Here is a 12,721-nt window from a genome sequence, read left to right on the forward strand (position 1 = left end):
CTTCATCCAGCTAGGAGGATGATTTTGATTGCACCACACAGGGGAGTTCTTTCCTCAGAAGACACGTCTGACAGCCTGGCTTACAGTTGTCTGGCTTATTTTAATACCTAGAAAGCTGGCATATATATCATATATATATCTTCCTACCCCCACCCCCACCCCCCCATTAAAAGCTACGACAAGAACCTGGCATTCCAGTGTGACTGCAAAGTAAATGACTGGAAATGTTTTGAAGAAAAGCAATTTTGTTTGCAGCTTCCTAAAGGGCAAACACAAAAGGACTGGGAAAAGAGAAGTACAGATTTAAGTTTATGTACAGAAATCTTGAGCTGTGCTGCAATATCAAAGGCCATCTAAGCAGCACATTTTTTAAAAAAAATAAAAAAGAGAGAAAGAAATGAATTTACCAGATTCGATATATGTATCAAATCATGAAACCAGATTGCAAATGAATCTTTGATAAGTTCGTTTACCTCGCAATATAAAGGGTCGTAAACCCTACTCCAGATTTCAAAAAGATCCTGGTCGTCAAATCCCGACAGCGATGGCAAAGTGTCCATGAAGCTCTGTAACACAACCAGATAATTGCAGCTAAGGAATTTGACGTGAGCTTATTTCTCATAGTGCATTAAAGTTGCAGATACAAGCTGGGTTACAGGCACGTGTTCCTGGTTTGTGCCGGTGGCAGATGGAAGCACTCTGCTGGGGAAATCTAAGAAGTGGGTGAAGTATATATAACACATGCAAAGGAATGTCCCTAAGCAAGGAGAGAAAGGATGAGCAAAGCTCCTGGAAGTCTCTGGTTATAAAATTGAGCTCTGGATGGAGTACACGCATTTCACTCACTAGAAGGTTCTATGTTGTCATGACATGGTTGGCACTGGACTGTGAGTTGGTGGTTAATTCTAGGAAGTCTTTTGGAAGACAGTTTACTGGATAACATTTCCAAGAGACTGTCAATGAGACCTTATCCTGTTAACCTCAACAGATTTCCATCAGATAAACAGAAATCATCGATAAAGAATATCCCATTGCTGTGGTTGAAAAGACAGCTTGGTTTCTGGCACCTGTGTGAAAAGCCACACTTGGTGGCATGAGCTTGGAACCACAGCATTGATGGGGTGGAGACTGAGGGTCCCTGGGGACTTTTAACCAGCCCGTCTAGGCAAACATTGAGCTCCAGTTCCCAGTGAGAGACTCTGTCTCACAAACACAAAGTGAGTGGTCCTGAGGACTCGCACCTAAGTGTGACTCCGGGCTCTACATATAAACATACACACATGGGCATAGAAGAACACACACATACACTCACGCAGCACACATGTACACACACTGATGCAGCATACACATACACACACGCAGGCACACACACACACATAGGCATAGAAGAACACATACCTGCACATGTACACACACACCTACCTCCTAGATATGAAAGATGGTTTCTATTCTTCCTGCCTCAAACACAAAACTCCAGAGGGCATGATTTCCCAGAGGAACTCTGTCAAGCTTTACAAGGGCAAATTATTCTAATTCTATTTTTAACTACTCAGGACCATTAAAAAGAGAGAGAAAACTTTCAGAGTGTTTATGTGTTAGTCCTGATACCAGTGCTAACAGAAACTGCTCAGAGAATAAAATGAGTTCAGACTCACTTGTAAATATCAACACAAAGCACAAAACATTAGCAGATATTTCAATTTTGCACAAAAGGAAAAAGGCTTGATTTGAGAAATGTAAAGTTAGTTCGATTCTAGTACATCTCTGAGTGCAGGTAATATAGTCATTGATCCAAAAGGGGAGACGATTACATTGAAAAATCTTTCAAAAGATTAAGAAATTAATTGATTAAAACACTCATGAAGTCAGAGGAGATAAATTGTGTTTAATTTCAGTTCTAAGACTGGGTCATTATGTTTACCCTGACTTGGCTAGAATTCTCTTTGTAGTCCAGGTTAGTCTGAAACATACAGTTTTCTTTCTGCCTCTGCCTCCTACAAGCTGAGATTATAGATGTGTCACCACCATGCAGAGGGATTAGATACATCCTCAACTTAATAATAAAAAAAGAACTACTATATTTTGACTCAAAAATTAGTGCACTTAACAGTAGAAAATATATTAATAGTATGACAAATGGGGGGCCTGGAGAGATGGCTCAGCGGTTAAGAGAACTGACTGTTCTTCCAGAGGTCTTGAGTTCAATTCCCAGCAACCACATGGTGGCTCACAACCATCTGTAATGGGATCCGATACCCTCTTCTGATGTGTCTGAAGACAGCTACAGTGTACTCACATACATTAAATAAATAAATAAATAAATAAGAATAAAAAATAAAGTTAACTGCTAAATATGACAAATGACGCCCACTACAACACTGTTGTGTAACACTGTGCTGTAAGTACTGGCCGTTACCAGCAGGTAAGACAAACAACCAGAGAGGTAGATACTAGAAAACTAGACACTAACTATTGCTATTTACAGATACTGTAAACTGGAATGGATATACCAAATGTAGACGGACGGACTAGGAAGACAGCTTAGTGAGGAAGAGCATTCGTTGCTTTCACAGAGGATCCATGGTTCAGTTCCAGCATCCACATGGTGGTTTACAGTCATCAGTAACTCCAGTTCCAAGGGAATGGATGCCTCTCTGACCTCTGCAGGCAGCAGGCATGCATGTGGTACACAGTCATATATGTAGGCAAAATAGTTATACACATAAAGCTAAAAAGTCTTTTTTAAATATATTTTGAAAATTTTAAATGATGCAAAAAAAAAAAAAAAATACATGGCAAGAGCCTAAAATGATCTTTAAGATAAGTACAAAGATATCATATTTTTTAAAAAGTTCCATATCTAATGGTTATAGAGCCTCCCTAATTTAACATAAATTTAATATTATCTCAATAAAACCACTAAAAAGTTTAATACTTTTGAAACTAGGGGACTATGGATATTCAGGAAAGAGTAAATCTCTCTTTCACAGTCTACATGTCTCCTAGCATCCCTTGGCTTCGTTTCCCCCTGTAGTATATGCGATTGTAGTATGCTGGCTGATTCTACAGTTTAAAAAGAAGCTAAAACTACACACATGAAAATTCAGGAACGAGAGGAGTCCAGTGTGGAGGTGCACGTTTCTAGTCATAGCACTTGGGAGGCAGAGGCAGGCAGATCTGGGAGTCTGAGGCCAGCCTGGTCTATGTAGAGAATTTCAAGACAGCCATGCTATGTAGAAAGATCCTGTTTCCAAAAAGGAAAAAAAAAAAAAAAAAAACCCAAAGAACTGATAACAGAGGGATGACGGGTGACTTTAGATTGTAAGATGGCTCATTAAGTTCTAACAAACCATGGTCTGGCTAATCAGAACAAGAAATAGAACTTAAATTCTAGAACTGGCCTCCATCCATAGGGAGATTTTAATATATAAGAGCTCAAATTAGCGAGAAAAGATGAACCAGTTAACAGAGAATGATGAACCACAAAGTGTTTATAAAGGTAATTTGATCACAAGTGAGCCACAGTTCCAGGAAATAAATAAAAATAAGTTATGGTATATCAATAAATTAAGATACTGCACATTTGCAAAAACTTGAGGAAATGCTTTACCTACAAATATAAAATATTTTCCAGATATTTTATTTAATTATAATAATAATGATGATGATGATGATGATGATGCTTCTTGTGGAGCAAAAGGGAAAGCTAACTATTTGAGTATGCACAGGAAAACTGGAAGACTCCATAGAAAACAGTGTCACTAATTACCTGTGGGGTCACTAAGTTAAGACTACCGTATCCTGCTGTACTTTTGATGCTTTCTGATTCTTGGACCATAGAGATATGTAACTAATGGTTACTTTTTAAAAATCCAAATGATTATGTCTACCTTTTGCGTCATCCTGAAAAGCGAGTATTTCACAAAAGGGAACAGCATACTGGTGTATAGGAAGATGAGGTTCTCGGTCCCTCAGCCTCCTCAAAGCAAGTGACATTTGTGTTCATCCTCATGTACCAGACACCTGTCAAGGAAGTAGGCAAAACCTGGAAGGGACTGGCCTTTGCACTGGCTGGTGACTGCCACACAGGAAAAAAAAAACAGATAGGATGATTTTCCTAATTAAATATGCTAACCTGACGTCATAATGAGCCACTGATAGACACATTCACCCCACACTTCTTTGAAGAAGGTCAAGTTTCCTCTTCTTCACCCTCATGCCCCAGTATACGCTAGAGGACACTACTAACTTTATATGGGTGAAGCCTCTTCTGGAATTCCTCAGAATTTAAAGTCTCACTCTTGAGTTCTTGAAAACGAGGGCAGTCCCTGAAAGGCAGGTACAGCAACTGCGGACAAAAGAAAACAAAACAAAACGTAAGGCCTTGATCAGTCAGACGAGCGCCGGCAGAGACTCGGAGCCAACTTTCTCAGCCGCACTGGGTCTAAAGCAACCTTAAAAGATCCAAGTGTCCTTTGAACAGAAATTCTAAAATTAGACTCATGAGGTGAATGGTCTCCAGGTCCCCAGACAGTAGGGCGTGTACCCTGATGTGGAAACTGATTTATTTATTTCTTCATGAGCTGCTGATAAATACCCAATTGCTCATTTTCTGTGTGGATGACTGTTATCTGTGCTAAGCGCACATCTGTGTGTGCCCTCTCTTCCCCAGGAGTGAGGTGAAATGAATTAGAGGCTTGGAATAGCATCTTAAAGGAATCAACCATTCATTGACTTCATTCTAGGAAATCTGCACTGTCAAAATGAGAGTGTGTGTTAAACGTGTGGAAAATATAATTAAGAAATCTATTAGGAGGACAAAATGATCATCATAAAATTGGTGTACGTTTCCCAACCGCTCTGAACTTTAACGGTGACCCACAGGCTGCTGGCTCATTGTGAGCCTGTTTCATGGCTCTAAGGCTCACCCACTCTGTTTCGGTAGCCCTTCATAGAGAGTGCCGTCCGAAGGCTGCTCTTCGCTCACTGAAGTTCTGAAACTCAGTGTGTACAGAGCCGAGGTCAACCTCATTTTCAGTTATTTCCTTTTAAAAATGTCTTTATTTCTGCCTGTGATAAAGTTTGTAAGCCTGCTTTGTAGGCAGCCAGGAGAGTTGGTCTACTTCCAAACTAGATCTAAAACAGACCCTTCCTTCATCTCCACTGTCCATCCCCAGTCTGGACACAGGCTCTGTGTTTCAGTCACTGTCGGTACTCCCTGTCTGGTCAACTGTGGTCCATTCTACCAACTTCCGCATCCTCACACTCTCCAGTTCAGAAGTGCCGAGGCATTCTTGCTGGGCGCCCGGGCCCACCTTACATTTCCAAGCCATCCTGCCTCAGCCACTACAACAACTTAGTTCCTTCTTCCAAGGGACTTATCACAATCTGAAAGCACTTTCTTGCCATTTGTCTTTATTGTCTATTTCCGATATTAGTCTCCAGTGAACTACAGTCCTCTCTGTCACGCTCTCCGCTGCATTGTCTACAACCAGAACCAGGGTGGTGTTGAGTTAGTCGATGCTCAGAATGCTTTTAAGTTGCATCCTGTCTGTCCTCTCTGACTCTGCGTGTCACCTGGTTTTATTTTTGTTTCCTTTCCTTTTATGACCATGTAATCGCAGATGTTCATTTCGTCATCCCTGAATGACATCAACAATTATCCTCTGAGGCACCCACATCTTTTTTTTTTTAAAGCATTGTCAGGACAGTGGCTCTATATACCGCACATCACACCCAGGTAGTTCTGAGGAATGCATGCTGTCATATCCTCTCCTACCTCCGAGGTCTAGTTCAGTCTCACTCTCTGTGAGGACCTGAATTCCTGCCCTGTGCCCCTCCTCTGAACTCCTTCAGCATATGCAGCGTGTGTTGAAATCATCACCCATCATCCTGTAGTGTGTAATGTGGTTGATAGATGCTCAGTCTCTTCCATCAGACTGATCTAGGCTCGAAGCTTGATCTGATATGCATCATTCAGTACAGCCAGGAGAATAACCTAGCCTTTTCATCGATTTTGTTAAATTTTTTCATTGATCAGAGAATCTGGCTTGCCTTAATGAAAAAGTAGCTGGAACCTGTGGATAGATTTTTTTTTCCCTGTTTTTCTCTCCATCTCCCTCACTCTCTGATTCTTTTCTCATCTTCCAGTAGCCCCACCATCTTTATTGTGCAATTTGACCGCCAGCTTTCTGGATTACACGTTGACTAGCTCCTTCACATTGGCTATGGTTTGATATTGCGTTTCAGGCTTTATTGCTGTAGAAAAGCCTGTGGTAAACATGATTTTTTTTTGATAAGTATTATTCATAACATTTTTAGAACACTGGTAATATAATGCTCCCCTGCTGATGCTGTGAATGTATTCTGGATATAAATACATTATTCTAGTTTATTCTGAAAATACCAGGAAAATGGTTATGATACAATCACTTTGAGTAGGGTGTACAAAGGAGGCACTGCTTCTATGAAGTATTTTGAAAAATTCTACAAAGCAATTGTAGAGTTCATACAGCCCATTAAGCCAACTCTCTAGAAGTATTGACAGGGCAGAGAGGAGACTAGTATGTCCCGGAAGTCCCTGGGAAAAGCTTCTGGTCAATACTAATAAACAGAGTCTGAGATGCTATTGTGATTTGGATGTTTTTTAGAGAAGTCACGCATTTGAAGCTTGGTCTCCTGTGACGCTATGTTGTAAGGCGGAACTGTGAGAAGTGACTGGGTCACAAGAGCTCTGCCCTCAGGAATGGATTAATGGATATTTATGGGCAGGAAGGGATTTATTATAAAAGCAAACGTTCTTGGATATACTTGCTCCCATGACCCAACAAGAGGCCTTCACCTGATTCTGAGCAGATGTTGGTCTCATGCTTTGAACCTCAAGTCTTCAAAAGTGTGACCTGAGTGAACCTCTATATTTAAATAGCCCAGCCTATACTGCTCAGTTATAAAAAACATTAAAATGGTCAAACCTATAATTAAGGAATAATTCTTTGTTCCAAACTGGCTAATTTGTATTCTCTTAGATTCTACAATGGGAGGTTAGATTTATATATTCATTTTTCTAAATACCAGTTCCTTTGGAAAGGTTGGATTTCTTGGTCAAATCTTACCCTGAATGAGTAAAATTGAATTTTTCTCAAATAGTTCCTTTTAAGCAACTTGGCATAGGATGCTATATCTCAAACTTGGCTGCCCATAAAATCATTTAGGGAGATTTTTTTTTTTTTTTGGTTTTTCAAGACAGGGTTTCTCTGTGTAGCCCTGGCTGTCCTGGAACTCACTCTGTAGACCAGGCTGGACTTGAACTCAGAAATCCGCCTGCCTCTGCCTCCCAAGTGCTGGGATTAAAGGCGTGTGCCACCACTGCCCGGCTAGGGAGATTTTTAGAACACTGAGGTTGGGCCTAAAGAGATGGCTCAGCAGTAAAGAGGACTTGTTGCTCTTCTATGGGACCAAGGTTCCCAATCCCCAGCATCCACATGGCAGTTCACAACGATCTATAATTCCAATTCCAGGAGATCCAACTCCCTCTTCTGGCTTCCAAGGGTACCAGTCACACACATGGTGTATACACATGAGGTGAAACACTCAAACATATATAATAAAATAATTGAAAATATACTTATGTAAGGACCCTGCCCTCAGACTGACTTGCTGTGAGTGCATTTCAGAATGCCCTGTCATTGGTGGTTCTTGAAGGCAGCTAAATCTGAGAGCATCTGTTTCACAGGAAGAAGATGCTTTTGAATGGAGAGGCCCACAACAGATTGTTGTTTACTAGCAATGGGCATTGGACAAAGTTGGTTGTTTTATCTCTCTGAATGTTTCGTTTGCTCCAGAATGTAAACTTTTTCTTTTAGGTTTATTTCATGTATGTGAGTACACTGTTGCTGTCTTCAGACACACCAGAAGAGGGCATTGAATCCCATTACAAAGGTTGTGAGCCACCATGTGATTGCTGGGGATTGAACTCAGGACTTCTGGAAGAGCAGTCAGTACTCTTAACCTCTGAGCCATCTCTCTAGCCTGAATGTAAATGAGAGAAGAGTGTTTGGTGGGCAGGGAGATCTTTGAGTATTTAGGGGAGATAAGAAACCTATGTTAGGTTCTAAAATCTTGAGGACTGAAGGTAGAACACTGGTGTGTGTGTGTGTGTGTGTGTGTGTGTGTGTGTGTGTGTGTGTAGATGGAGAGAGAGAAATTACCGAAAGTTGGAATGGCAATAATTAGGCAAAATAAACCTAAGGAAAACCTCAGCTCCAGCTCCTAGCCTTGCTTGTCTGACTCCTTTCATATCCTGTGTATCCAGCTTGCTAAATCTGTAAGTCCCCAGTAGCCTGATTGTCTCCTGGATTACCCAGGATACTGACCCGATCCTCAGAGAGAGACACTGTGTGCACTGGGATGGGCTGCCAGAGCAGTCTGGGATTCCAGATGCTGATCCCCTCTGGGGGAAACAGGGCTGCAAGGTTTGTCATCGCACTCATCAAAGTCCTGTCGACATCTGTGCTCCGGATGTAAACCTAAAGTGGGAGAAATCAATGCAGATGGAAAGTTAGAGAAAACCTGAGATTTTCTTTCTGTGGGGTTGGCAGGGAGCCAGGGAAAGAGCTGGAAGGGGTCATAAGATATCAGCAAGCACTGTGGAAGCATCAGAATCATCTCTGTCACAGGATGGATAGTACTAGGAAAATACAATGGGACGAGGCAATCTGTAGGCCAACAGTTGACCCATGACACTAGGCCAAAGCATTTACACAGGTACCCATAAACACTGGAATTAAGATTCACAAATTTTGGGGGGAAAATAATCACACAAAAGAAGAACGATTATAAACAAGACCGCCAAATTGCATAAATTCTCTAGAAAATAGGCAAAGGCGTAAATTCTTCATACGCATGAAGAATTATTTTAATTTTGTTCAAGAGTCAAGATTCAAAGTTCTGTTTCCCCAACTTGCCTGATCATGTTTATAGGAGTCGTTCAAGAATTTTCCGTATCTTCTCCTTATATAACCTCCAAGTTCGTAGTGCTGTTCCATGCCCCACTACGGGGAAAGAAAATAAAAATGAAGGTTAGGAAAAGTATACATTAGCATAAAAATGTGTCTCTTCTCATTATATACAACATGAACATGGTATACATTACAGTTCCACAGTAAAACCACCTATTTAAACTAAGGCAAGAGAGAACAGTTGAACACTCATTCATCTTTGTTAGCACACGATGTAGAGGCTTGTGTATAGCACTCACTCAGTTGATAGTTGGTTATTCATCTAGGTAAATACTTTATCTCAAGTGTGATAGAGGGATCCACATAGAACATTCAAAGTGATTGAATGTCCATTTTGTAGGAATTTTTTGTGAATGAAATTCAGCCATCTGGTGGTGAAGTTGAGCTTGCTGAATCTTAAGGTCCCTTTTAACCTTATAATAAACAGACTGATTTATTACAATCACTGCCTGTCTATTGCTGGCTCATAAAAAAATAGAGCTTTTTACTCAAAGTGTGGTTTCTGGATCTACAGGATTGGCATCACTTGGAGCGTGTTAAAAATCAAATTGAGAAGCACTGCATTTAGGTTCATTGTTAATCCAGGGCCTCACCAAAGAGATTCACAAACCAGGGAGGTTGTGGTCACCCCAAAGCTACTGTTTGACAGACTTGCTCATTTGCTTATCACTTGGAAGTGTCTCTCCTGTCACCTTTCATCAAAGATGAGAATAACTATAGGCAGGAACAATATACCACGACCCAAGTAGCTGAAGAAGCAAGAGCTTTGGGCCCAATTGTCTTCTAACTTACAGCTCACTTTTGGAATCTCATTGCTACTTAAGAGACTTCTGGGGTTGAATCCGGACCTCATGACCCTCATAAAAATCTTTTGGTCTCACTGGAAAAGCATAGCAAGGAAACAGGAGCCTTGTACTAAGAAAACACTATATGGATCTTTGTGATGTTTTCTCATTAGATAGAAAGATGGTTAGGCTATGGTGGGGAAGGCTCTGACCTTCGGAAGTGGTAGATACTGGCTGCCCATGGCTTCTCTGAGTTTTAACCTCTACAAAACCTGACGTTTGATTAGGACCATGACTCTTGGCTTTGACTGAGCATTAAAATGAAGTGAAGACGTTCTAAACATTCTAATGTCCAGACCATGACCTATGCTAATTAAATAAGATATTGTCGCTATTTTAAACCTGTCTCTAGACAATTTCCATGGAAACCTCTCACACTTAAAAAATAGTCAGCAGGAAAAATATATCAAAGTGGAAAATTCTGTACATATTTCTCCTTCACTGAAAAATTTAAGCAGAGCTTTGTCTCACACCTGAAATCTCTGTTCTTGGGAGGTGAAGGAAGGAGGATGAGGGTTTCAAGGTCATTCTTGGCTACACAGGGAGTTCAAGGTCAGCCTGTGTGATATGAACCTGGTTTCAAAAAATACAAAGTAACAACGAAAAAGATCAAACGAACCTGGGTGAGTTGACCAAATCCTTGTGGCCATGAAGATTCCTTAATGGGGTCGTTGGGGAAGGTCTCGATGGGACCTCGGTCTCCATGCCGAAACACCTAAGAAAAGACGTGCAGCAACAACATTACAAATGTCACTCATGTATTTTGCTTCTACTTGTCCTAATAGAGTTTCTTAAACCACAGCCACCACCTTGTCTATCCACTGGAATCACCTGGGGAGCTTTAGAAAATTTTTAATGACAAAGTGTTTCCTCCCTGGGATTTTGGTTTTGTTAGTTGAGCTTATGACCAAGGGTACCAGTCTTCTAAAATTCTGTTCAAATACAACTCAAGTACTTGAAGAACCACTAACATTGAGCTTGAGGTAATAAATTATAACATCAAGCTGATTGGCCATTGGAAAGCAAATATATATATGTATATATGTATATATGTATATGTATACATATACATATATATTTCTCTAATATATATATATATATATGGAGATAGTCATATATCCAAGACAATAGGACAATAGACTAGTGCATGAACATATAAGATCACTTGGTGCAGACAGACTGAATAGAAATATTTTTCTCTGGGTCTGGAGAGATGTGGCTCAGTGGTTGAGCACTGACTGCTCTTCAGGATGTCTTGAGTTCAATTCCCAGCAACCACATGGTGGCTCACAGCCATCTGTAATGGGATCCGATGCCCTCTTCTGGTGTGTCTTAAGAGAGTGACAGTGTACTCACATACATAAATAAGTAAATAGATAATTTTTTTAAATAAAAGGAATATTTTCTCTTCATTATAGTTATAGTAACAATGCTCTTTAAATTTTATGTATAATAGTTTTGAAATGGCACGCTGGACTGTGGACACTTTGATTCCGTGATTAGTTTTGAAATGGCACGCTGGACTGTGGACACTCTGATTCCGTGATTAGTTTTAGATTGGGAGATTAGGAAATCCAGGTCTCAGTACTTTAACAGTACGCTTTTGGATCTGTATAGGCACTTTGTTATTCTCACATTTGTTTTTAGAGAGAGATGTTTGAACTTCTGAAACCTTGGTACTTTGATTCTAAAACACCTTTAGAGAAGTGTGTCAGGCCAAACTCCATGCGATTTTATAATCAAAACATAAGGAAAGAAAAGCTCCCAAGAAGGAAAAAATGAAGTCTGACATACAGAAAACTAACACAGAGGACGGTTGCATACCCCTTCCTTTGATCTGAGATCAACTTTGCCTGTCACTTGGATTACCTACTGGGAGAACACCTTGTACGTAAACCAGAAGGCTGTGTTTCAAAACAGTTCAGGAGACACTGAGGAAGGAATAACCTCAAACGTTAGTTACATTTATGAAGGAATTCCAGGATAGCAGGGAAGGCTTCCAAATCCCATGCTATATCTCTGGTTTCTCAATAAAGTGAGTCTTTGCTACTCCAAACCAGTGGAACATTAAAAGCTCACAGGACAGCCTACAGAACATAGGGGGAACAGGGCAGAAGGTGCTAAGAAGCCCTTGGGACGGGTAGGAAAAATACAGCTTAGAAGTTCGCCTTTCTGGCAGGAAGAACAGCTGCCAGTGCCAGTCTGTAGGAGTGACTTGGTCCTTGAGCGGGAACCACCAAGGTTAGCCATTAGTGACTCCGTTTCTACAACCAGGCACTTCTTAGGACTGTTGGGATTCCATTCGCTGGACCACGAACCTTCTTAGGAAGGGAACTAACTGTGACATGGTGTTCATGGATTTGTAACCTCAGATTTGTTTTCAATCTTAGCACTGTACATTTTCAGGGGCAGATAATTCTTCAGTGTAGGGAGCTGCTGTGTGTACTGGCTCACTGGCTGCCCATAGTACTTCCTTGTTATGGCAACTGGAAAGATCAAACACGTCACCACTGAGCTAGCCAAAGTCTAGCTGAAGTCTGATAATGGGCATTCTACCAAAACAAAGAACATGCCTGCCTGCCAAGGCACAGCACTTGCTACTGCATCCAATGACAACAATCCTTCCACACTCGCTTTGGCTTGAGAAGCTGCTAAGTGGTTCTCATGTTTCATCCCCTCAACCAGTTCTGCAACTTAGCCACAATTCTTGTTATATACATTTCCCAGCTCATTTTAATAAACCATGAGTCCAGATTCCCTAGCCTGCAAGCGGTAGAACTAACCAGGCATTGGCCATGTGTCTTTCACAACAGTATCAGTGTGTGTGTGTCTGTGTGTGTGTGTGTGTGTGTGTGTGTA

At 40.9% G+C, this 12,721-nt stretch overlaps 1 protein-coding gene across 1 annotated transcript in view; it reads right to left on the reverse strand.

The window, feature by feature from the left end:
* Acp3 (acid phosphatase 3) overlaps positions 1-12,721 on the reverse strand; it is a 45,848-nt gene that overhangs the window by 24,754 nt on the left and 8,373 nt on the right. Inside the window, exons 2-6 of the mRNA XM_034484457.2 lie at positions 10,482-10,577; positions 8,964-9,050; positions 8,373-8,525; positions 4,250-4,348; positions 474-566 (exon numbers count right to left, since the gene is read on the reverse strand). Coding sequence (XP_034340348.1) covers positions 474-566; positions 4,250-4,348; positions 8,373-8,525; positions 8,964-9,050; positions 10,482-10,577 — 528 coding nt within the window. The remainder of the gene's footprint in view (positions 1-473; positions 567-4,249; positions 4,349-8,372; positions 8,526-8,963; positions 9,051-10,481; positions 10,578-12,721) is intronic.

This window comes from Arvicanthis niloticus, chromosome 21 (genome assembly GCF_011762505.2).
Source record: "Arvicanthis niloticus isolate mArvNil1 chromosome 21, mArvNil1.pat.X, whole genome shotgun sequence".
In the NCBI taxonomy this organism is placed as follows: Eukaryota; Metazoa; Chordata; class Mammalia; order Rodentia; family Muridae; genus Arvicanthis; species Arvicanthis niloticus.